General features: G+C 37.4%; 2 protein-coding genes across 2 annotated transcripts; one reads left to right on the top strand and one right to left on the bottom strand.

The window, feature by feature from the left end:
- Window positions 1-883: 883 nt before the first annotated feature.
- Window positions 884-6,931, top strand: LOC111805714 (uncharacterized). The gene is made up of 19 exons (XM_023690910.2): window positions 884-1,119; window positions 1,265-1,541; window positions 1,795-1,914; window positions 2,010-2,132; window positions 2,235-2,297; window positions 2,433-2,540; window positions 2,999-3,076; window positions 3,240-3,332; window positions 3,458-3,544; window positions 3,759-3,860; window positions 3,961-4,080; window positions 4,166-4,228; window positions 4,710-4,849; window positions 5,474-5,555; window positions 5,658-5,716; window positions 5,817-5,862; window positions 5,954-6,045; window positions 6,133-6,202; window positions 6,376-6,931. The coding sequence occupies exons 2-19, from the start codon at window positions 1,317-1,319 to the stop codon at window positions 6,445-6,447; spliced, it is 1,743 nt and encodes a 580-aa protein (XP_023546678.2). The 5' UTR covers window positions 884-1,119; window positions 1,265-1,316; the 3' UTR covers window positions 6,448-6,931.
- Window positions 6,932-8,702: 1,771 nt separating this feature from the next.
- On the bottom strand, window positions 8,703-26,463 carry LOC111805187 (transcription elongation factor SPT6 homolog). The gene is made up of 17 exons (XM_023690123.2): window positions 26,289-26,463; window positions 26,110-26,196; window positions 24,184-24,310; window positions 23,812-23,884; window positions 23,589-23,739; window positions 23,340-23,469; window positions 22,972-23,218; window positions 22,705-22,893; window positions 22,496-22,615; window positions 22,024-22,410; window positions 21,842-21,952; window positions 20,975-21,754; window positions 16,900-17,041; window positions 15,630-16,801; window positions 10,868-11,077; window positions 10,046-10,538; window positions 8,703-9,113 (listed from the first exon to the last, which is right to left on the bottom strand). Exons 1-17 carry the CDS (start codon window positions 26,317-26,319, stop codon window positions 8,740-8,742), a joined length of 4,824 nt encoding a protein of 1,607 aa, XP_023545891.2. The 5' UTR covers window positions 26,320-26,463; the 3' UTR covers window positions 8,703-8,739.
- Window positions 26,464-26,914: the final 451 nt, after the last annotated feature.

Here is a 26,914-nt window from a genome sequence, read left to right on the forward strand (position 1 = left end):
GATAAACATACATTAAACAATTATAAGGTACGACACATTCAAGGGGCATAGGGAATGCATCATACGCACTTCAAGCAATTCATCTAACTAACCCAATAGTGAAGTCACTTAAATGATTAGCTTAAGCCCGAGTCACTGGTTTATTCTTGGAGCTAGTCCAAATTTGTCTCTTGAAGTTTAAGTCAACCTAGGTGAGTTCACAACACCACCAAATTAGAACATGTTTAGGAACCTGATTTACCTAATACTCATAATTAAGCCTCTAATTTAGCTTACAACAATTTAATTTGGCAAAATAGTGATTGTTAGAAGGGTAAAAAATGGAATTTGAGGTCCAAAAAACAATGGAACAGGTTGAAAAAGGCTAGACCGAGCTGTTTGCGTCGCCAAAATCCGTCGAGCTAGAACAGCGCTGCGTTGGAAGCAAGCCACCACCGAGTCACAGTTAATAGTTTGTTCGGCCACACACGCTGCTTGTGCGTGCATGTTCAATCGTTGTGACACAACAACGTTGTATCTCATTGTCGTCTCGGTTCGCAACTACATGGTCCATACATCGTGATGTCATCCCATGTCTCTAAACACATCGGCCATCTTAATTTACTCGGACACATCCATTGGGAACTTACCCATATGTCGATCATCTCATTAAAACATCCCGAATATCCATCCATCTGAGTTCACTCGAGTATCAGACTCTTCCTTATCCATGCTAAATGTTTGTAGTGCATAATCGAAGAAAGGTACTTACTAGTATTGTGTACTAAAGGACTCATTTGGCCTTAGAAATGCTTAAAAAGGCCAATATCTATGCGTTGAAGGAGGGGCAATTACGACTTTTCACATTCACATTACCCCTTCTCAAGAACTCCATCACTCTAATGGCGTCCGTTCAATTTCTCTCACTTCGAATTTAGCTATGCAACACACAAACACGCAGAAAGATTCTTGAGATTTCCCTTCCACCGCCTGCCTGATTGTCTCCCAATATAATTCTAAGATTTTCCGCCGCTAACTCCGCCTTGCCTCTCGTTTCTGCTCTCACCGGAGAAGTTACAGAAAACCTGCTTTCCGTCTTGCCCTAACTATCCTCGTCCGCCGTGGCCCTGCTGGAAACAGGTTTTTCTTCTTCTTTACTCTATGGTTTTTGTTATTTTTCTGCCTTTTACTCCTCGGTTTTGGTTGTTTTCCTGTTCATCATTTGCTGATTTCCGTACATTTCTATTTTGATTTGTTATGTTCTGTTCTTCTCTTCATTATACAGTTGCGTACGCTGTTTCTTCATTGATCGAGTTGTGCGAAGACTGAATCCGAGAATGACTGCGGAGATTTCTCAGTCGAATGGAGTTGTCTCGAATGGCGACTTGGACCTTAATTCTAACCCTAAATCTGGCGCCGCCAAGAAGTCGCGGGAAAGCGAACGACGTCGTCGTCGGCGAAAGCAGAAGAAGAACCAGAAGGCTTCTAAGGTGGAGGCTACTGCTGGAGAGGATAGTGACGCTTCTGGCGACGATACGAAGGAGAACGATAATCCACTGCAGGTTTTTTTTTTTTTTTTTCTCTCTTTTATTTCAATTTCTAGTTTTATTTTAGGTTGTTCGTTCACCTTCCTTTGAGGAAGGTACCTATTTATTTCTTATTAAGAAAAAAGGAGTTAAGAATGTTGATTGTTGGACAGCGAGAACATTCACGGTTCAATTCCATCTTCCTTTTTGCTTCGTGCTATATAGTTAAATTAATTGCTTGATGTTGATGAGCCATTCAAAATGCATTTGTTTCTTTTTGAATTTATAGGTTGTTGAGAAAGTAGAAATCGAATATGTACCTGAGAAGGCCGAACTGGATGATAGCTTGGATGAAGAATTTAGAAAAGTTTTTGAGAAATTCAGTTTCAGTGAGATAGCTGGTACTGAGGTAAGTATAAACTTACCAGTGTAAGTTTGCTTATCAGTTCCATCTCTTCAGTCATGATCAATCCTCTGAACTTTCTGCTTTCTAATTCTATATAGGAGAACGAAAACAAAGATGAGTCCGCCCAAAATGCAGCATCTAAGAAGTCGGACTCCGATTCTGATGATGAAGAACTTGATAACCAACAAAAGGAAAAAGGCTTGTCAAACAAGAAAAAGAAGGTTTTAGAGCCTTGCTATTATCTTAACATTTATGTAGAAAAGTCGGCATTGGTTATTGCTTGTCATAGTGATCTGAAAGTAAATGATTTTTGTCACTTTCAGCTGCAACGGCGTATGAAGATTGCAGAGCTGAAGCAGATTTGTTTGAGACCTGATGTTGTTGAGGTAGAAAGGGAGCACTTCATACCGTATTGCATGTATCTAATACCTTAAAACATCATCATAAAAGTCTGAAACCGGAGTGTCTGGTTGCATTTTCTGGTTATGATGTTCTTGTGTGCTTGTCTTTTTACTGTTCAGATCTGGGACGCAACTGCAGCTGATCCGAAGTTACTTGTTTATCTAAAATCTTATCGCAACACCGTTCCTGTGCCAAGGCATTGGTGTCAAAAGCGGAAATTTTTACAGGTTAGTAATTCTGCTGATTTTAAATTTACAACTATATACATCTATGCACAATTGATGGGTATATTCAACATGCGGAAATGAAAGAGTTGAGTGAGGGGAGATCGTGTTAATAAGGTTTCTCTTATATATACATATCTGGTTCTTGCAGGGGTTTGGCTGTGACATTTTTTCGAGCTGGAACTTGTAGGTGTTTGCTAAGAGCACCCTTGGATTATTTATATTTTAGTATATTTGGTGGTGTGGGCGGGGATGTGAATAATTTTAAGTTGCATTGATGGGCAATTTTGTACCCATGATTTTTCCCCTTATATATATCTACTTCGATATAAAAAATCAGTCTGTTTTGAAATGTTAGAAGCCCTTTTCATTAATAATGATCCTGCCAATCTATGATTCTATTTATGAATTAATATCTTAATTTGGATTGTATCTTAGTAGTAGTTGGATTTCTTTTGTAGGGGAAGCGTGGTATTGAAAAACAACCATTCCAACTTCCAGATTTTATTGCAGCAACAGGAATTGAGAAGATTAGACAGGTAGCTTCCACTACAAGTTTAGTTCATATTATGCTGGCAAAAATCTGTTTTCAGTCCAACTGTATTTCAATACACATTCTATGTCCAATACGATGCCTGAAACTGCCAATTGTTCTTTTTCAGAAAAAGAAATTTCCAATTCTTTATTATATTTGTTATGCAGGCCTACATAGAAAAAGAGGATAGTAAAAAATTGAAGCAAAAGCAAAGAGAACGAATGCAGCCAAAGATGGGAAAGATGGATATTGATTATCAGGTTTTTACTTTTTTTCTTTGATGTATATTTGACTAGTAACATCTAGATTTATGTCTGCTTCTAGATGTCTTTGTTGTCATGCCCCGAATGTGAATATTCTAACTAATTAGATTGGCTCTTGTTAGGTTCTTCATGATGCTTTTTTTAAGTACCAAACAAAGCCAAAGCTGACAACTCTTGGAGATCTGTACTATGAAGGGAAAGAATTCGAGGTAATTAGGCTATTACCATTATTTTTCAACAATGCTCTTTGGTCTCTAGGAATCAGTGCATCTGGTTATATTTCATGTGTTAGGATATGATTGGCTAATGAGCATTTTAAGTTCATAAATAAGGAGCTGGTAGTGACTGCTGCTTGTATACAAATATTGTGTAGTTAATGAGTGGGGATTTTTTTTTATTACTTATTTCTTCCTTGGCATATAGGTTAAGTTAAGGGAGATGAAACCAGGCATGCTGTCACATGAACTGAAAGAAGCACTTGGCATGCCAGATGGCGCTCCTCCTCCATGGCTCATCAACATGCAGGTTCGGCAATTAAACTTATTGTCAAACTGAAATCTGACCTCGTGTTTTCTTAAAGCTGTTCTTATTTGTGATCATAATTTTCTTTTGTTTTTCTCCATAGAGATATGGTCCACCTCCATCCTATCCAGATCTAAAGATTCCAGGACTCAATGCTCCCATTCCACCTGGAGCTAGCTTTGGCTATCATCCTGGTGGCTGGGGCAAGCCTCCTGTAGATGAAGTAAGTATTTGACTTGTCATTTTTTTTTTCAGTTTAATGCCTATCAGATAAATCTTACCATTGTTCTTTCTGTTTTCATGGATAGTATGGTCGTCCGCTGTATGGAGATGTTTTTGGTGTTCAGCAGCAAGAACAAGCTAACTATGAGGTATCTTTTTTTTTTTTTTTTTTCAACAAAAGATTTTTCTATTGATTTAGAATGATGAATCCATGAAAAGTAGAACTAAGTATCCAACATTTAGGTTTTTATAAGACTTGCTCAAACTGTCCCTTGGAGGACATCCGATAAATTTCGATTGATATAAGACCTGCTCAAACTAGAGCTATGGAAAAGGGGTAGAATTACAGATATAAATGGTGAACATCAATTTGGAGATGTAAATTTACCATATCCAATATTTGTTCTTAATCACTCTATGTTTGAGATACATCGTTGCTGAAACCCTTTTTCACTCCAGTATGGATTCTCTTTTATGCCAATTCCTTACTGTTTAGCACTGAGATTTCAAGACGTTCTTTTATACTAAGTTTCTCTTAAGAAAAAGGTTTCGATAATAGTGTGATTCTCTTATCCATCCCCTTTTGAGTTCTGTGTATATGTTGTAGCTGATTGTTGATGCCTTTGACAGGAGGAACCTGTTGATAAGACCAAACATTGGGGTGATTTGGAAGAAGAGGAAGAAGAAGAGGTGGAGGAGGAGGAGGATGAGGAGGAACTTGAAGAAGAGGAAATGCAAGATGGCATTGAATCTGTGGATAGTCTATCGAGGTATGCCATTTTATACCATTGGTTTTTGTTTATAAAGACTTTTGTAATCATCTCTTATGTCTCATTTTCTCTAATTGAAGCTTGTTTTTACTGTAGTTGAGTTTTTTTCCCCTTAAGTCACGTCAGTTAATATGAATGTTTTGGTTTATTTCATGGACTGTGGTAATCCTGCTGAAGGAATTGAGATTCCCATTTGGGGTAGTATGTGGTTGGTAATATGGTTTGAGGCCTCTCCTTTTCTTTTCAATAGAAACCTTATCTTTAGCTAGAATAGACTGAACTTAAAAGATTAAAACCATGTTGACTGCCCCAAAACGGTTATGTTCTGTCCCAGCCATGTCCAAGTCCAATCCAATTGCATGTTTAAACTGAATATCTAATTGATTGAATGCTTATTTAGCCTAGTCTTATATGCATCTGTTTTGAAGCATACCTTCATGGTTGTTTGTCCCTGACCTTTTAGATATCTAAACCTGAACTTTGGAGTTCGTTTATGCTTTCCTGTTCGATTCTATTCTCTGGATTGACTCAATAATGAGTTCAAATATTTTGTTTGTACTGGATTCTGAACCTCTGTGATTATCCTGTAAGCTGTTCAATAATTGACTTTTCTGTTTCATGCAGCACCCCTACTGGTGTGGAGACACCTGATGTTATTGACCTTCGGAAACAACAGAGGAAGGAACCGGACAGGCCCCTTTACCAAGTAAGTAAACAGTCTGTGAATGTGATTTCATCAGAACTTGCCTTCTTTCTATTTTTGTTTTCCAAACTGAAATGTGATTTACCATCTGTTTGGTTCTTGAAGGTCCTAGAAGAAAAGGAAGAGAAAGTTGCTCCTGGGACTTTGCTTGGAACTACACATACGTATGCAGTTTATTTGCTTTTATCTTTTTATGATTGTCGTCTAACTTCTCTTTCTTTTTGTGCTTAAATTTGACTCTTTGATGTGTATCTCTCTCTTCAGTTATGTTATTAGTGGCGGTACTCAAGATAAGACGGGAGCCAAAAGGGTAAGCAACTTTCTATTGTTTCATGTTAATATGTAAAGGGTGATTATTCAACAAAAGTTAATCTATCTGTTCATGGCTATTTATCTTGTAGGTTGACTTGCTCAGAGGTCAAAAAACTGATAAAGTAGATGTTACTTTACGACCTGAAGAATTGGAAGCTATGGAAAATGTTCTACCTGCGAAGTATGTGATATCACCTAGATGTATAGTTTTGGCATTCATGTTATAGTATGGTTGCAGCTTCTAATTCTCTTTGTTCTCTTTTCACAGGTACGAGGAGGCCAGGGAAGAGGAGAAGTTACGGAGTCAGAGGGAAGACTTCAGCGACATGGTTGCAGAGGTTTGATTTTTTTTTTTTTTTTTTTTCTTATTATTATCAAATGAATTAACCCATCAGTTCTATATTATTTGTTTTTTTGGGAAAAAGAAAAAGGGCAGAAAATTTGCTCGTACTTGAACTTGACAGCGATTTCTTTTGTTGATCATATTTTGATGGGGAAAATTTTCTTGCAGAATGAGAAGAAAAGAAAACGTAAGATGCAAGAGAAGGACGGAAAATCGAAGAAGAAGGATTTCAAGTTCTAAATCATCCTTTGTTACGGTACTCAAACCACTCTATCGAATACGACAGCCATGCTCGTCATGCTTTTACTTGAAGAAGTTGGCCTTTTCTTTTGGTAGAGAGAGTTCCAATCTTGTGTAGTATCAAGTATATGTGCTTATTATCCCACAAACTTCAACGTTATGTGGTTCTTCCTAAAACCAGATCCTCTTCACGGGATAATCTACGTAGCTAGTTGCGTACGACTCTTCAGTGGAAGTAGTTTATCATCGTACTCAGTAGGTTTTGTATTCGTTCTTTTCGATTCCCGAGCTTAGAAATGGCTGATATGCTGTAACTTAAACTGATTAACAGTAGCTGCGATGGAAGAAGAGTTGGACCATCCACAAATGAGTTCTATGCTCTGTTTTGTCATGGGATGCTTTGCCTGTTGTACTTGAAACACCACTTGATCCATGAAAAAGCATAAAATGGTGTTAAAGAGTTTTATGGGAGAATTTATTTCTACCCTCACGCCTTGGGAATGCATTCCCATCTCCCCTCCCTCGTTTACCCCTTTTTATTGTTGTGTAATTTGTTATCAAGTATTGTATGAGACATAAATTATGGAGATACCAAACAATGGGGATGGTGAGTGTTTTAGTTTCAGAATCCAGGTGTACAGTTGTTAGGGTGGAGAGACGACTGGTTGGTAGAGTCCTTCCATAATATTTATAGACTAAAATCAAATCAAATGTCAACCGGAATCTACTTTAATAAAATAGATATCAGTGTCATCTCGACTAAACAATTAGCTAATGAATCTCTTTCTTTTTGCCATTGAACTTCCCAATCAAATTCGTTATAACACTTGGATCAACTTTACAAAAATCCTATAGTATTTCGGAAGCTCGCAACATTGGTGCAGTAGTCAAAATAGGGACAAGCACCCATAGACTTCTTTTAAGAATTCCAATCTTGAAAAAGAATTTCGATATCTTGGACTTATGATGTATCAATTAGCATTTTAACGATAAACTTCTCCCATAATGATATCTATGCTACTTAGTATTGCCATAATATTAGTCAATTTCATTCTTTTAACTAACTGAAGAAGAATTTGCAAATTGATAAAATTCAGCGTTAGCTAACCGAGGAAGAATTTGCAATTTGCAAATTGATAAAATTCAGCGAGCAAATTTTCCATTCCAAGGAAAACTACCATAATCCCCTATAAAAAAAATGCTCAATTCCCTTTTGGTACTTCTCCCAATTCAAAAGTTGGCGAAAGTTTTTTTTCATTCCATTTCAGAGACTGACTAACTAAAAATAAAAATAAAGAGGATCCAGAAAATTTCAAAATAATAATTGAAATTTGCATATGGATCAAGGTAAAAAGCGAATGAATAACAAGAGCGACCTAGAGCGATCTAGCATGCAAAGTTCATATTTTCTATGGAAATAAAGAATTGGTTGTGTAAAAATTCTTATCTTTTTATAATAATAATTGATCTCTAAGATTTAAAAGTTTTGACTTTAATGCCAAATAAATCTTATTTAATAAATCCGTTCAAAAGCTTGAGAACTTAATTTTTATTTTTAGAAGTTTGAAAATCAAATAAATACAAATTTCCTAAATAATCGTTTAAACCGTAGTTTGCAAATTTTATCAAATTTCAATTTAAAATTAGGGAGTGAATAAGTAAATACTATTAAGTACTCGAACTGGATAATAAAATATTTACACTGAACCAAAAAAGATCCAGAACTCCCACAATATTATATTGTGCGACTACAAAGTCTTGTCTAGCCCAAACAACTATAGCTAACTTACATCTTCCCAAAGAAAAAAAAAGGTAACATGAACTAATCATGTCACGATTCGAAAAACTAAAATCTACCAACCAAGCCAAAAGGTAAAAGAAAATGAACACTTAAGACTGATGGAACTAAGTTAGCAGTAAGAAGATGTCGACATACAGCAATGGTAGATTTTTGTGCTCAAGTATTCACATCAAGCAATCGGTTCGACCGAGAGCGAGCTTTTAGGACAAAAGAGGCTTATAAATACAGCCCTCGAAACCTTTTCTTTTCCTATATAAGGTGAATTCCACCCCACCCATTTCCCCCCTCCCTCCCCAACCACCTGAATGAATATGATGAGTTATTTTTTGTCACTGTGAAAGAGTAAAAGGCAGAAGACATCAGGAGAGGGGGAAGGGTTCACCTATTTCTGACTATATTACTATCTAAAGATCATAAGCTGCGGTGTAATAAGATCGGTACCCACTGTTAGACCTTCAAATGGCATCTAGTTGAGAGAAAAAGGTTTAGAGTTATGAACCCCACCCCCCACTGTTACCTACTGAACTCGCACCAGTCCCACCCCAACCTCCACCGCCACCGCCTTTACTGTCGCTCCATCCATTACCACCACCACCCCCGCTGCTCCCACCAGCGCTCCAGCCACCAGGAAAGGCTTCTTTTCCAGGTGAATTTTGAGTTTTAGCTCCTGGGAAGTTGCTTAATCCATCATCCCCATCCTTTGAAGATGAATCCCATCTGGAGCCATCATAACTAGAATCTTGTCTCTCATTATTCCCTCTATTATTATTGTATGAGCTTCGACCACGCCCACGTCCACCGTATGGTCTAGGCAGACCACTTGGATGTCCATCGCGACCACTGGAATTTCTGTTGTCATTTCTCCCTGCAAGCAGAATATAAAGATAAGTCGGAGGGTAAAATGAAATATGAGAAGAATAAATACAATAAACTGGCATGAATTCTCTACCAGCACCCAAAACCACGCCAAAAAGAAAGCGGGAAAACAACCAAAAGAGAGCAATCTGCGACTGGAGTAAAAATCATGGCCAAACCAATCAAGAATAAGAAAAAATATTCACAAATTGCTAACTTTCAATGGTACACCACTTACAAATGTATAGAACATACAAAAAGGGTCGAAAGGTGAAAATGCCAAAAAAGAAGCACTCTTACGGGAGCAAACTTTAAGGGAAAAAAAACATCAATCACGAAAGATGCACGCACAAACCCAATGAAGGTTTAGACCATTAGATGAGTCAATCTTACTACATAAAGATCAGATACTTAACAGAATATCAAAATACATAATATCGATGATGGCATAATAAAAGCAGGAAAAAACATATTCATGGTCAAAATTAATGTTATGTAATCAACATTTTCTCATAAGAAGTGAAAAAGCTTAAAGCCATTTAAATCTATAACAATGTAACTCGTTAATGGTATTTTGAATGTGTTCAGTAAAATCAACCAAACAACTTCAAAGAAGCTCTAGCTGTTGTTTTTTTCTTTTTCATTTTATTTAAGGAAACAAACAACTATATGTAAGAGAGGACTTTTCCCACCAAGCCAAGAAGATTACCCAAAAAATCGTAATTGGCATGGATACACAACAAATCATAGTAACAAAAACTTTTTAAAGAGAACACCAAAAAGAGGAAAACAGCCTGACTAAGCCCCAGAAAAGGAGCTCTAGTGGTTTAGAAAAAGAAATAACATTATTCAACCTGAACATTCCAAGAGCATATGTAATTTAAATGCACTTTTCAAGAGAAAAAGAAAAGAAAAAAGAATGCAACATCTTGTAGACCTCACCTGTTCTAGACCCAGGAGTAGAAGAACGATCCCTATCATATGACTGGCTTCTCCAGCTACCATCATGTGATGAACCACCCCAAGGGCTACCTGCAGATGCTGAAGAGCCACCAGTTGCAGGGCTCCGCATTGGTACCATAGCAGCAACTGATCTAATTGATGGTGCTGAATCATGCTGGGGATCATCGATGTGCCTTTGAAAATAGGCCACAAGCCTATCAATATCTTCGAACATTCTTTTCCTAAATTTAAACCCCTTTGGATAGAGACCAATATACTCGTGGTGTGGATTTGTGCTTCGTATGTATGTCAAAATGAATGTACCCGGATGTTCATGAGATATTCCAAAGCCATAAACTATTCTCATTGGATACTCTGACTTCTCAATCTTCATAAGTTCATCAATTTCTGCTTTTGTGCCCCTCCTGAACTTGCGATAACTTAGCATTGCCTTTAAGTGAGCAACTAAAGGATCAACATAGCGATCCATCACCTGCATTTTTTTTTTTTTTTTGGGGCGGCAAACAAGAGATATTCAATAGAGGCGCCATATCAAATTCAACAAACAACCAAGACATACAGTTCTGAGGAAGTTTGTTAATCATATGATAGTTATTCGATAAATTTTGTCAGGAATTTCTGGGGGAAAATATCAACACAGAGAACAGGGTACCAAGAATTAATTTAAAAACCATTATCTGATACTCAAATGCAGAAGCCTAGAAATCAACGGATCCTAAGATGTAAATAAAAACTACTACAACTTATGACATGAATCACATTGAAGACCTCTATCTATGGATACTGGAACACAAGACTAACCTCGTCCAGGTCCTCAAAAGTGTCATCCCCTATTTTCAACGTCTTCCCAATACGCAATAAGCTAGTGATGTCTTTATGCTCCTTTCCACCTTCAACTATATCTTTGTGAGCATATACCCCATCGTAAATTTTAAGTGTCAAAGTCAAAAAAGAAGGTCCACGAGAACTAGGTCGGACAATACTTTCACCAGGATCCTTGTCAGACAAGAGCTGCCATAAAGAAAAGTGTTAGAAAAGATCCAATAAGAAAATTAAGTGCACAAAAAGTACCATTCACGAAAAAACTAATCAATCATTTTTAAACATGCAAACTGTCGAAGGATTAGCCTTAAGTTAGGAGATATTTGTGTAATTCATGAGTTAGTATCCAAGCTGAAAAAGAATGATATCTATTACTCAACTTGAAGGTAGTGTCAAAGGATATTTATGTAGTCCAGTAAAATAAGAGAAGTAGTCGACCTCCCTATTTTATTTATTATTTAGATTTAGTTACCTAATATCTAAGGATTGTTATTTTATATTTATTGTTACCTAGTAACTATAGATTTATTTAGATTTATCTTAACTAAAATCAAACACTAACTCAATTGGTGAAGCCTTCATAGCCACCGATCATTTATCGTGATGAGTTTCATATGGAGCCTTCATAGCTGCTGACCTTCTGTGCATTACAGCCGCTGCTTCCTGCTTTCAACCGAGTATCATAGTAACTCATCCAATCAAGTATCACAGTCCATCACAAGGTCACCACTGCAAGTCCACTACCGCCCACTACCGCCAATAGCCACTATATTCCACTATCACATCAGCCACCAGCATTAATCACACTACCGGCAATAATCGCAGTCCACTATTAATCGCAGACCATAATTGCAACCGTGGTACATATATTCATCGCACATATATCAATTGCAGTCCACTATTTTCATCCTTGGTCTCGAAATAAAATTTCCATCAGCCTCCACAAATCCACTGCTTTCCACTTAAAAGTGAGAGAAAAGAGTCATAAAGAAAAACAAAAAGCGAGAAAAGCCAGAGTCCAGGTATCATGGACCTAGTACAGTGTGATGGGGCAGCCTTGCTTGGTTATGCAGTTCGTGGAATGAATGTTGCTATATCACAAAAAGAGAGTTTCTAGTTTTGGTCCCGATCTCCTCCCTTCTATCTACAAGCTTCTTCCCCAATTCCAACAATTTCCCAGATGATCGAATCCTTGTCAAATCCATTAACAAAGTTATTTGAAGCCTATTGACAAAGTTATTTGAAGACTTCATAGGTACTGCTAACAAATTTATTCAGAGCCTTCATAGTTACCGTTGACAACTTTATTCGAAACCTTCATAGTTGCCAATCTTCGACCAAACTTGTTTGGAGCCTTCCTAGCTATCGTTGAAGTCGTGTCGACGAAGTCGTGCTATCAATATTACACATAAACCTATCCAGTCTAAGCTGAGTAATAGATACATTCATTCTCAGTTTGAGGGGTAGTGTTGAAGGATTAGCCTTAAGTTAGGAGGTATTTGTATCCAAGCTGAGAATGAATGATATCTATTATGAGGAGTGTCAAAAGATATTTGTGTAGATTTATTGTTACCTAGTAACGAGAGATTTATATAGATTACCTAATATCTGGATTTATCTAGATTACCTACTATCCAGGAAATTTAGATTATCTATCAATTTAGATTTAGTCAGTCTTTCCCTATAGAAGGAACATGTAATTCTCTGAAAATAAATAAGAAAAACAGCAGACTTGCAACATATATATTGAAGACTAAACATGAAATTAAAGAAATCAAATCACTTTCCTCGTGTATTAAATCAGTAACTTAAAACTACAGAGTTAACCAGTTGCCCCAAAATCAGTTCCACAAAACAACATCATTCCTCTAAAGCCTCTCTCTGAACAAACTACAACAGTCTTTTCATCTTATGACCTCTCCTCTCTGAGAATTTAGCAGATTTAATATCTTTGGTACCTGCTTCCCTTCCAGTCGCTTCCTCAGATTCTGGATCCCTCTCTCTGGTTCGTCGATCCCAATGAATGTTTCATTCTCATTCTTCTCCCCTCATTAATCTTTCATTTTCTCCCTAAAAATAGACAGAGGATAGGATCATTCTAGTTTTTTGAGTGTTTACAGGAGAGTGAAAGGGCAGCCTCATCCTTCTTTTGTCTTGTCCGGCTGAGTTTGAAGCCACTATCCTTCGGTTCGAATATTTGACAAGACATTCCGTACCTTGCTAAAAAACACGATAACGGAACAAGGAGTGACAGAGCGAGGTTGACGAGAATTAATAAAAGGAGTAAGGTCTTTATGACACAATCAATAATTCGCTTCATTTTCAATTAGGCCTACCCGAAGGAAAGTCAAGAGAGAAAGTGGGTACCGGCATGGTTAGAGGATTCAAACTGGCAAATCTTTCTTTCATTCATTTACTCGACAGAGAGGAGCCAAGCAACGAGACAAATAAATAGGGAGAGGAGCGAAGCTTACCGACAGGGGCAGGAGCGAAGCTTTTCTTTTGATACCAACAGGCAATACAGCACTTTAACTGCATTCTCCTTAACTCCTTTACTCCTTTACTGTTCTAGAATCAATGAATTAGGAAGGAGGTAAAGCCGCTGGATGGATTTCTCAATAAGATCAACCTTTTTAGCCCTGGGATTTGACGGCGGACTTAAAAAGCCACCTACAGACGCTTTACGGTATTAACTAGTTGGACATTAGACCCATCTGGAATTTCCTCATCCAAATCTCTGTAATAATCATTTGGTGACCATAAATTCCACCATTCCCCTTTCTTTTCTAAGTTATGCACGTTAAAATTATAGCACTTCACAGGATTTTCTCATACAAAAACTCTTCTAGGGTGCATTTTCTCCAGTGGTGCATCTATTTATGTACAATTCAATATATTCCGATAATCCGACTTCATCTACTATCTTGGAAGACTTGGGAGCATTGATAAAGACATTTCAATTCTCATTTGCTCTCCTTACAAGATGTTGAAATATGATGGAGGAATTATATGGGAGAAAGGAAGAGTCCAATAGAAGTTTTATTTTACTTTCCACTGGTATTTTTGTTGAAAAGCAACCGCAGGGTGTTTTTCAGGGTAGAGTATTATTGGTTAGCTGTGGAATTTGGTTGCACTTAATGCTTCTTTGGCCAAAGTAATAAGTCTCTTTAGGAAAGATAAAATCTCATGGAGAAAAGGCTTTAGGTTCAAGTGAAAATCATTGATTTGAAAGTGTGCCTAAGGTCGGTTAATTACTCTATCCCGCTAAACAGTTAACTCTATCCCAATTCACTTCTTCAGCAAGAGCATCTTCCCTTCAAAGTTCTGAAAATTTTTACAAGACGCTTTTGGATGGACTTTTCCTTACTGGGGTGATACTCTTTCTCTTATCTCTCCTTTATTTTGAGGCACCCTTTCAAAAAGGATAAAAGGATTCTTTGGCTTAATCATGTTCCTGCCTTCGTTTGGAACCTTTGGTTGGACACAATGCTCGTATCTTCTAAGACAAGGATCATGACTTCGGCTAGTTTATTGATCTTATTTCTCTTTTAGGCATTTAGCTATTACGTGGAGCAAATTGCTTGCCCTTTTTTGTAATTTTAGTCTTACCCTCGCGAACCAATGGAGTTTTTTGTAATCATTATCGTCCAAAAGGAACTTCTTTTGTATTCCATTTCATCACAGCAATGAATGGTTATTGATTCTGATTAACAGAAAAAGAAAAAAAAGTTAGGGGATCCGAGCAGGGTAACACCTAATCTCTGTTTCTTGTGATCATTGATATTCTTAGCATGTTCGAGTATATGGATATGGTAGGAATTTTGTTAAGTCTTTTCTTTCATGTGACTAAGGGGAGAGCTCATCTTACACATTTTCTCTAGTTCAAGGAGGGAGGATTTTTTTCCTTAATCTTAACAAAACCCACCGTGTGTTCATGTGTGACTTAAGATTTATAGCCATTTAGCAATCTCATCATTAAACGCAAGCAAAATGGCAAGATGCTAAATGGCTATGGCCCCCTCTTAAGTATGTGCTTTGTGATATAAGATTGTAGTAAGTGAATATGATATACATCTGACTAGTAGGTCCACACAAGTGTCACTCTCGTCAGATTTCCCTTAATTTTCCATGTTTGTGAAGCTTTCCCTAGGCAATGGATCCCAAGCATGTGCTGGCAAGATCCTTGGTTGCATGACAACCTGCCTTGTCTCCTTTATTTTTGAAGTTCGCTTTTGCCCTTCCACTTTGCACAACTTTAGTTTGCGGGCTCTTCAAAAGAAAAGGAGGTGTGGTACATGGCTCGATACAATGCCTTAGAGGTCCCATTTTATCTGGGCTTCTTCCTTTTAATGTAATTTCCTTCTGTTCTATCATTTATCTTAATAAAGTTTAATTTCTCATACAAATGAATCCTTTTGAGAATAATCTTCACTTTTCATTGTAATCACTAACTATTCAGATTCTTTGCGTTAGGAAGTTTTGCTTCTTGTAGTTGGCCCATAATGTCTCCCCTCTGCCTCCCAGCTCAAAATGTCGTTTGCCTTTGCATTAATATTGGGCATTCCACCTTCATTTTCCTCAATGAAAGGTGCTCTTTATTGTTTTTCTAAAGACTTTTAAGGTGACTAAATAGTAAAGCATATACCACCTAAACGATTTTATCATCACTAATTGTGACAACCTGATTTCTTTGTTTACCTAAAATTTAAAATAAGAAAAAGTTTTTCAGAGGAAAACAGACCTCCATTGCTTCATCTGCTGTTATATTCTGGAATCGAGGGTGTACGATCATTCTTGGCTTGAAATGCTTTTTCGCAAGTTCCCTCTCTTTCCGAGACTTTTCCTGCTCACTCTGTAGGCTGCTTCGATCTTCATGATAGTAGGGATCAAGATTTTGAGTAATCTGGTGCCGATTACTTCTCATCTCACTGTCCTTGCAAACAAGGAAAACCTGATACCTATTCTTCTGAATTGATTTGATCTTGCAAGTAACAATATCCCCCTCATGCAACCTTTCGGATAAATCAGAAATCTCTCTAGAACCATCGGCATAATCTTCTTTCATAAGCATCCCAGTCAATCCTGATTCAAGTCCACAAATTGCTTTTTGACCTAGTACCTTGCGGACTGTGGCCTGCACAATTCTCCCTTCTGCAAGTGTATCCTCTGTTTCACCAGATATCATGTAAAACTCTTCATCCTGACTGGGCTCTTCATATTGCTTACGCCAATCCTGAAAACCCTGCATCAGTTCTCTTTTTATGTCGAGAAAAGTTTCTCTTTTATCTTCCCATTTTTTGCTCTTGGCATATTCATCCACATCAAGAGTTCTCAGTAAATGAGGCCGGTCTCTGACATGCTCTATGGCCATCTCTGCATCCTCATCATCATTAGCATCACCTTTAATATCTTCATCAAAAACATCTTTTGCTAATTCTTGCGCCAGGGCATAAGATTCAGGATGAATTCTCGTATCATCCAATAAATCTATAAATTGGCTGCTGCTCGCAGCCAACCCACTCCGCCTAACACGCAAGAACCCAACTGCATTAACAAAAACCTTTTTACCAAGACCATGTACTGTAACAAAGTCCTTCCGTGTGAAAATTGATCCTGCCCTCACCAAAGATCTCTGCAAAGAGGCTGCCTTCCTAGGTCCAAGGCCAGCTATGAATTGCAATGGGCTGAACAACCATTCATGGCTTATAGCCAAATTAGTGTCCAGGCCAACCTGGTTGGTCACATCCACCATAACTTGTTCAACCATCCCATACTTTTCATCTGGGGTCAGAAAATTCTCCAAAGGATTTAGTTTCCAAGATAAGATCTCCCTTCCTGGACCACAAAGTGTTGCAACCATAGCCAAAGGATTTTGCAGATAACGTCCAAGAGCAACAGCACGTTTCACAATGCCTAGTAAGAAAAGAAATCCATAAAATTATTCACAATAAAATAGGAGTTTAAAAGCAAAAAGAAGTCATACATACGAAAAAGGTCAAGTGTTCAAGTACCTGATTGCCCTTGCAATTGGTCAGAGGAAATCCTAGAATTTTCATACAGACGAGGAAGGGACTCATCACCGTATACAATGCTTAATCCATCCATCTCATGTCCAACATCTCTAGGATTCTCCTCCACCATCTTAAAGATGATCTGATCAAAGAATAAAATAGCAAATGAATGACATGATATACACCATCCGAATTGTTATACTATCTGAAATGAATAACATGACATAAACCATCTGGAATGCTGTACATTAAAACAACTTAACGGAGAAAATAGGAACAAACAGAGGAATGCAACCCGGTCATTATAAGCTGAAATGCAGATCCTTAGTAAAGCCTTGAGGAGCTATTACTATTATTCAACCACTACGAAGTCATCTAAATAATGGGCTTGATCCAATGTTTGAAGTTGAGCTGATGAGTTTTGTGCCAATGGGCACATAAAGAAGTATTAAGGCGGCCCTATGGCCAAAGGACCGAGCTAAAGCAGGTAATGTCTCCTAGACCCAATAAACCTACCACTGTGGCTGCATTTCAACCCGCTGTCAAATATTTTGAGCTGCCCCAACACAAGTAGTAACTATGATGGAGAGGATTCTACCTACGTGTAAGGATGGTCCTATTAAACGAATCACAAATGCAGAGTTTCAAGCTAAGAAAGAGTAAGATTGTGTTTCGGTCGTGATGAAATTTTTTCATTAGCCATTGATGCAAGAATAAAGAATTGAGGCTGCTTTTAGTCCATAGCAAGGAAATAGTGTGAAGAAATCAAGGATATGGAGATGGAAGAAGCAATTTCTGCCCAGACGATGAAGGTGAGGCAAGTTGTCAAATTATTGTTGAATTTAGTAGTTAGGTTGATGACTCGTGGCACAATGAAGATAAAAGGGAAGATAGACGAACATGAGGTCATGGTGCTATGCTTATCATAGGTAACAATAGTGGATGATTTCCTTCCTCTAAAGTTAGGAGGTTTAGATGTGGTGCTAGTGATGCATAGGTAAAGAAAACAAGAAGTGATGGTGATTTATTGGGAAAAAATTTAGTATGTTGTTTTAAGTGGGCGAGACTAGGGTCATGTTGAGTGGAGACCCGTCACTTGTGAGAAAATGAGAAAAAAAAAATGAACTATTGGATGAGACGCACAAAGCCTACGTCTTTTCAAAACTAGACTTGCATTTGAGATATCATCAAATTCGTATTCGTGAGGAGGATATTCCAAAGACATCGTTCCAAACACACGAGGGGCATTATGAATTTGCTGTGATGTCAAACCTTGATGAATCAAGTTCGCTGTGTCGTCTGATTTGTTGCATAAAGGGGCATTTGTTAGGATGGAAAAGCTACTGAAGCGTTTGAACGCCGAAAACACGCCTTGGTGACCCTTCCAATTCTAGCATTGCCCGACTCCAATAAACTATTTGTGGTTAAAGCAGACACATCTAGAAAAGGGGTAAGTGCAATCATGTCTCAAAATGATAGACCAATCGTTTAATTCAGTCAAAAGTGACTATTGTAATCAACGTCCAAAAATTGAGGCATGATCTGCTTGGACACCATTTTTTTCGTGTGTACTAACGAACATGCCTTACATTATTTCCTCAAACAAAAGGAGGCTCAACTCAAATTTCAAAAGAGGGTGACCAAACTACTAGGATATAACTTTGAAATTCAAAAAATGTGGCAGATGCTCACTCACGTATGCCACGTACCACTCATCTGGCACCTATTATTGTCCCTGCATTGATTGATTGACATATAGGTGGTTAAGGAAGAAGTGGAACACAATGACCAACTAATGAAGACTTTGAGGACTTGAAGGAAGACTCGCATGCAGTCCCTAAGTATTCCCTCCAGCAAGATACTTTAATGTACAAAGGGTGTCTAGTGTTATCCAAAGGATCTAATTTGTGGCCAACCATACTTTTAACCACTTGTGACAAAATGATGGGGAACACCCCATGATTTTTAAGAACTTACAAGCAATGGTCCAAGGAGGTAAAATGGTACAGGCATCACCTCCATCTAGTTTGTTGCAACCTTTGTCAATCTTTGAGCGAGTGTGGGAAGACATTTCCAAGTAATCTTAGATGGTTTGCCGAAATTTGTCTTTCAATGCTAAAATATTCCTACTTCATGGCAATAATCCATCGATTTTCAGCAAAAATGATAGCTCAAGCATTGGTCAAAGAGGTAGTTCCCCTACACTGTGCATTTCGTTAAAGAGAAGTACAATCTACCATCCTCAAACGCATGGCCAAATAGAGCCGGTCAACCAGTGTTTAGGGGTTTACTTGCATTGTTTCTACGGTCAACTGAAAGGGGTGAAGAAAAAATTGGCACTACAATTGAAATGGGGTCTCACCCACGACAAACCCACTTTTATGGTCATTCCCATGATTGAAGATGAAGGCTCGTGTGAACCAATTTGTATACAAATCCAGCAATTCTTAGAAAAACACTACGATGTAATGCTAGAAAGTCTGTCAAAAGTTTTATCCTCATGTAGAGTCAATCACGAAATTGAGTTACAACCACGGGCAAGAACTGCTAAAAATGTGTATACTGCTAGTAGAACTTCGATAATAGCTAGATGAGTTGTTGAATGTCGGGTTTATTAGGCCTGCAAAGGCTCATGTCATTGACTACCAATATGCTGGAAAGAGTCTCTAGGCGTAGACTTCACCAAGTGGAGACAACCCCTTAAAATAGTTCGTGCTTACTTAGAGAAATCATCTAAACGGATGAAGATATAGGCCAATTTGAAACACAAGCCACTAAAATTCAAAGCCAAAGACAAAGTTTTGATAAGCTGACAGCATAATAGTTTTGAATCCAAAGCAACAAGAATCAATGATTGTTGCGAGAACACGAAGGAACAATTGAAGTCATTTAGAAGGTTGAGAAATCATACATACAAGAATCAATTGTCTTAACGGATGACGATTCACTCCATTAAACACGCGAGTAACTTGAAACCCTACTATCTCAATCTAAATGACATCAGGCACAATGAGATTACCCGACCACCAATCATGGTGAAGAATATTGTCAAAAAGAAGTGGTAGAGATCCTAGCTTAGAGAACGAGACAAGTAGTCAATCAGAAAAGAGATGTGCACGAAGTCCTAGTACAGTAAAAGGGATTTTTGGATACAAATATCACTTGGGAATGCATTGAAAACCTAAAGTCAGATGCTCCACATTGCTGAATTTGAGTAGAGTCAGTTAACAGAGACATCAACCAATTAAGTGGAGGAGGATTTCACGGTCATACTTGTCCAAAGCGTATTGTTCACGGTCATACTAGTTGTCAAATCTTCCAACCCAGGTTATATACCTCATTTTTGTTGTCCTTTATTGCTTGCTAGCTTATAGCATTTGCTTCCACAAATTGCTTTCAAAATGTTTTCCAAAGCTTTCTCTCACCCTCTAGTTTTAATTGATTGACTTACTTGAGGATGAGAGTAAGTGTCGCAATTGCTTCGTGAGTCCCGAAAGAGTGCAATTGTGACACCTAGCACCTCAAGGCACCTTTAAAACACTAATCAATATAAATAAAATGTTGTCCTTTATTGCTTGCTAGCTTATAACATTTGCTTTCAAAATGTTTTCCAAAGCTTTCTCTCACCCTATTTTCTAAAATCATTTTTCAAGAATGGGGCAAAGGCTAAATCATAGGTCATTTGTGCCACCAGCGACCCAAGTTTTAATTGATTGACTTACTCGAGGATGAGAGTAAGTGTCGCAATCGCTTCGTAAGTCTCGAAAGAGTGCGATTGTGACACCTAGCACCTCAAGGCACCTTTAAAACACTAATCAATATAAATAAATTGTAAGACCATACGAATACTCCTAAAAACTTCTAAATTATCATCAACCATAATGTAACATAAGACTCTTATAGCAGAGTTGATAGCAACCAAATAGTAGAAATGAAATAACATGAAAGCAAGTTTAGATGAATTTTGTGCTTTATTCCCCATCTATGCAAGCGAAGATCATTTCTAAAAGGAGGGAATACTATAATTTCATTATAGAATTTAATGATCAGCACCACTAGTTATAGGAGAACTAACCTCGTAGATATCATCTTTCAATCGGGTACAAGATAAATTAACAGCTCCTAAAACAACAACATGTGGTTGATGATCTGTCATGAACTTCAAAACTCGCTCTTGATCATTTTTCTTCCTTTGTTGGTCATTCACATTCTGAGAACGTAGGGTGAGAGATCCAGTATAAAGAACATCAAGCACCTCACCTGCTGAGTCTAACATCACAAAGGTGGTAGCCGGCTTTCCAGGACCCCAACAGCATGCCATTACCCTTGGGGCAGCTTCTTCATCAGAACTAATATCATTTTCTTTGTGTTGATATGGACCAACAGATATTTTATTCCATAAATTCTTCCCATATTCCGTAAGTAACCACTTCTTTGCTTTACTAGTCATCACGGATCTTGCTTCTTTCTCCATTGAGGGCAGAAGAAAACCAGAAAGTGCATCCTGCAATATTAACTTTCTCTGCTCATTCCAAAGCTGAGCAGATTTGCTAACACCATCACTGAGATAATATTCATTAAAATCATTTATCAACTTGTTTAAATGCTTTTCAGGTAGCTTGAGAGTGACATTCAGAAGTTTTTCTTCTTCAGCCTTCTGAATAAGAAGCCACTGTGCATCCTCAAATCTACTTAATGGCTTTTCACGGAGCCACTTAACAACTGAAAATTGATGAAACGAATCTATTGCAGCATTTCCATCTGACGTAGGATTTGTTGATATCACAGCATAGTCCATAAAGTAGCTCCTGACATGCTTCCTTACACAAGGTTCACAACTAATCTCAATAGCTGCCTGAAATCACATGAAGAGACAGAAAAGACCATGAATAACACTATGCAGCATTCAATAATTAAATCTAAGGAAACAAAACTATAATACCATATGTCTTGCTCCCTTGAGTACAGCTTGAGGAGACTCAAACATCGCACAGGTAAAGTTTGATGCCATCTCTTCAGGAGTTTCCTTTGGATCCTCCAACTCATCATTTCTCTACAAAGAATTGAACAGATGTCATTATCATATCCAAGATTAGAAACAAAATCATATCAAAGACCACTAACCATCTTTTCTAAGGAGAGTTGCAACCCGAATTGCTCAGAGCTATAACCAAATTTTCCTGCAACCTCCCATAAACCAGCCTTACTACATATACTATACAGTGATTTCCTCTTAGGCCTTTTGAACTGTCCTTCATCAACACCAACTTCACCTGGAGGAAAATGCAAATTAAACTTTGAGTCAACATCATCTACCTCTCTCTCTGATTCAGCTGCCTCAAGAGATTTCTTGACCGAGTCAAAAAGCTGGCTATTCAATGATTGTCTAGTTACATCATCATCCCTGCGTAACTCTTCCTCAAATCGCTTTCTATAATATAAGTGAAGAGCCTTTTTTCTCTTTTGAAGAAGCAGCCACTTTTTGTCCAAGTCTTGAATTGCCCAAAGTATCTAAAATGAAAAGTAAATGCACATGGCATCTTAATTTTCCAATCCATACAAGCAAAACACTACTTCCAATTACACTCTTACTCACCTTATGCCACTTTAAAGTTGGCGTTTTATCATTTTTATCCTGATCATTACCAGCGTCATGTTCTGTATCTTTTAACAAGCTTAGAATCTCCTCCTTCCTATACATGGCAATGAATGGTATCTAAAAGAAAGAACAAAATAGAAAAAAAATTAGAACGAACAAGTAAATATGAGAATAATGAGAAGAAAGAAAGATAACAGAATACTAACATCTAATTTTTGGACATGTACAAGATCCAGAAACTGCAGAATATCATCCTTTGTTACAGATAGGTCTTGCCCACTGGCATTGCCAAACAAAGAGTTCATTCCATTTGCAATATGACCATGTATCCATGAGGCTTCATCGTCCAGACTCATCTCATCCATAGGAGGAGACCCGGTACTTTCTTCTGAAATCTATAAGAAAGGAAATGAAATCAAAACCCATGAAGAATGCATATACAATATGAAGTTATATCAGAAATAAAAAGAAACCTGCATTCTTTCGGGCATATCAATCCCCCTTATCTGGTCATCTTTTTCTGTCATATACTTCTCAGAAATTACAATCGGTTCAAATTCATCTTCTAATCTATTCTCACGCCACTCATGAGTATCCAATTCTCTCTTGCGAAGCTGAAGGAGCTCATCGACATCGCCAAAAATTTCATGTGCCTCCTGCAAAGCAGTTGATGAAACACCAGGTGCTTGCCTGGATTTTTTTTTCTTCAACTTCCTCCTCCTAGACCAAACAGTTAATAAATTGAGATTTTATATGTACAAAAAGATGATTAATGGTGATAAAATAGATTAAAACACTAAAAGAAGTGGTCTGAGGCTCCAAAATATATGAAGAAAAAAACCTTAAGGGAGCCCCATCTTCATCAACTTCTTCATCTACAATGAAATCAGCCATTTCATCCTCATCTCCAATGTCGACATCTTCTTCCTCTTCAGGTTGTTCCAACTCTTCCGCAATATCCTCAAGTGGCGCTTCAAATAATTACACCATAATGTTTCAAAAAGTAATACGAAAGATGACTATTTGAGAAAGTAGCTTGGTACTTCAGTTGGAAATGTGGCAGTAAGAAAAAATGAATTCAAATGTATACCTTCATCATCACCAAACAAGCTACGTTTAAGTTTTTCCTCAGCCGTTCGTCCACCTCTGCTGCTTTCTATAAAATCCTCATCGTCCGAAAACCCAGAAGGTTCCACATTGTCCCTTCGAGCTTTCTTAAGCCTCTTAAACTTTTTGCTGCCCTGAAAAAGATGAAGACAAATGCTCAGAAATAAATACTATGAAGCAACAGTATCAAAATCCAGTACCACTACCTTTGGTCGTTGAATGCTAATATTGTTGTCCTCAAGGAGTTCATAGTCATCTTCATCGAGCACATATTCCTCCCTAAGAAAGTGAAAATCATCTCAGGTCAATAGAAGATCTAGTGAGAACTTTTAGACATAAAGAGCTACTTGACCTACTATACACTATATGCAACAACATAAAGAGGGAGATGGACAGATATGCCAACCCAATGTGTTACACTGTTTATTAACAAATAATAATCCAAAAAAATTATAGCACCTGATCTTTGACCTACTTTCACTATTATTTCAGACTAAACTCATTTGAACAGGAAGAAAGACAATATCAATTTCAAGTATAAAATAACATTAAACAACAAGTCAGAGAGTAAAATTCACTTTTTCTTCCTTTTCTTCTTCCTCTGCTTTTCATCATCACTGTCTTCCCTCTCCTCTAGATCTTCTTCATCTTCTTCAATATCATCAACTATGAAACCATCCTTTTCATACTCATCCTGTTCTTCTTCTGAAAAAAAATAGCTTATTACAAATAAGGTACTGGCAGCAGCAAAATAAAGGACCATACATTTAAAATTATTTTTTGCTACAAACAGAGACTATATGAGAAGGATAAGCTGAATAATGACTATTTGACCACAAATTAATTCCAATGTCTTACAGCGGCGCTAATCTTTTCCTTTTAGATCAAAACATTTTATTAAATAATCATCCTACCAAGTACAAACATATATAGAAAATGAAACAACCTTCCGAATCAAAAACCGAATAAAGGATTACTTAAGGACCCTCTAATTAGCTTGAGTTAAACAAGAAATAACTGTAAGCCCCCTATAACAAGAAACTCGATCTCAAAGCATAACAGACATGAACTCCTCGATTAAGCAATTACGTTAACGTGTATTGTTAAAAAAAAAAAACTAATATTCTTCACAAGCTAAAAAATCTAGCAGGTTTCCATAATTGCATTTAACCGACAAATTTTATCTTTTCCATTAAAGGGGTGATCCATAAATATAAGCAGTAGCATCAAAAGCCTCAAGTCTCATATGCATGCGCACCAATTAAAATCGAACGGCTTAAGAATAAAATAAATCACCCCCCCCCCCCAGAAGTAAGTCTTCCTCCCAGGCGCAGTCTTTTCTAAACCTTGTCAATGACCAAGCCACAAAGTGAAGACGCTCAAGGAATATGAGCTAACCAAAGAGCACACCCATATGCATAAATTGTAAAGGTGCAACACCTAGTTATAGTAAACTCCCAGAATAAAACATTCATCCCTATAAACCTGAAAATCAACTAATAAAGTACGCAAGGTAATAATTAGGTTAAGAAAAGATTCCTCTTCCCCAAACAAAAGAAAGTATCCCTTTTTATATGTTAAAGTTCACCGGTTATCAATTTCACTTTAGTTACAAATGTTACAAGTTTAGTCATGAACTTTGTGGCTCATGTCTATTTGTTCCCTAAACTTTCAAAAGTATCTAACAGGTCCTTAAACTTTCAATTTTGTAACTAATAAGTCCTTGAAAAACTCAATTTTTTTGTACATTAATTGATCCATTACATATAATTTCAAATCTTATGTCCATTAGAATCCTAAACTTTCAATCTTGTATCTAGTAGATACATGAATTTTAAAAAATTCAAAAGTTCAAAGACTAAATTTGTAATTTTGAAAGTTTAGGGATCAAATAAACACACCTCAAAGTTTAGAGACTGAAGACTAAATTTATAATTTAACACAAAAAAAAAAAAAAAAAAAAAAAAAAAAAAAACTCTATTTTCTACATCTCTAAGCTGTTACCATTCCTAAACCACATTTATAGACATAAAGTTGCCATTTAGTTTCTATTCGCACCCCAAATCATCCATAACTAGGAAGAAAGACCTCGAATGCATAAAAACAGTTTTTGGATCTTAATGTCTTGAAGCCGAGTATACCTAATGATAGCTAATGCAACACCTAAACATTTGACAATCACTGACTCACGGAACTCATAGGATATGCCACATGCCCTAATGAGTTACAAATATGCCATGCCCTTCAGTTTCATCCATAGTCCCCAACCCAGCTCAACAAGTCTGCCCATAACTTAAGGACTCGTCGCAGTTTCTCATCCACTAAAAACGAACGGAAGAACAAAGGAGGGTGGAACAACACACTCCTCACGAGCGAACCAGAAAATACAGCCGACATACAAACAACCAATCGAGCCATATAAACCCAAAAACACACACCGAAATTAAATTAAACTGAATAAAACAACAACCAACGATTCCTGATACAAAAACGAAGATACAAACCATCTTCTTCGTCGTCTTCGTCCCTCATGTTGTGACCGTCAACATCGTCACCGTCAAGCGGTTCCCGGTCTTCCAATTCGACCTCATCTACAGAAACACACCAGTGAGAAAAGGGGAAGAACGCAAAGAGGGCCCTAAAAATCCGTGCGAAAATTGAAAGAACAGAGACGAGGTCAAACCTTCGTCATCGGAGATCACCGCCTTGCCCATCGGGGGAGATGAAAAAGTAACGTACAAAGAAGTAGAAGTGAGAAATGAGTTGGGGAGATAGGAAACTGGAAGCAGAGAGCACCTGCAATGGAGCTCTAAGTGGAGAGATGGTATCCAAAACGAAGCACTAAGCACTAAGCACACAGCCAAACCAAATTCATTCGCCCCTAAAATCGTTCGGTTCGACTCAGTCTTCATCAACCTTAAACCGAACCGGAATATATACATATATATATATATATATATATATATATTAATTAAAAATTTAAGATTTATTAGTCACCAAAATTTAATTTAATTTAAGACTTTTAGACATAAAATTTTTTAAGCGAAAAATTTTAAGACTTATTAGTCACCAAAATTCAATTTAAGACTTAATACACAGAAAGTTCTTCGATCTTAAAAATTTTAAGATTTATAGTCACCAAAATTCACGATGATTCACTCGTCGTTCGAACTTATCACTGAAGGTAGAATACGAGGTAAGCATCCTCAAGGTGTTGCTCGTTTTGTGGAGGAAGCAAATCATCACAAACACCACGCGCACGAGAGAGATTTTGTTGAAAGTGAGGTTAGAGTTATTGATTTTTCTTAT

This window comes from Cucurbita pepo, chromosome 11 (genome assembly GCF_057944985.1).
Source record: "Cucurbita pepo subsp. pepo isolate OVF chromosome 11, ASM5794498v1, whole genome shotgun sequence".
NCBI lineage: Eukaryota > Viridiplantae > Streptophyta > Magnoliopsida > Cucurbitales > Cucurbitaceae > Cucurbita > Cucurbita pepo.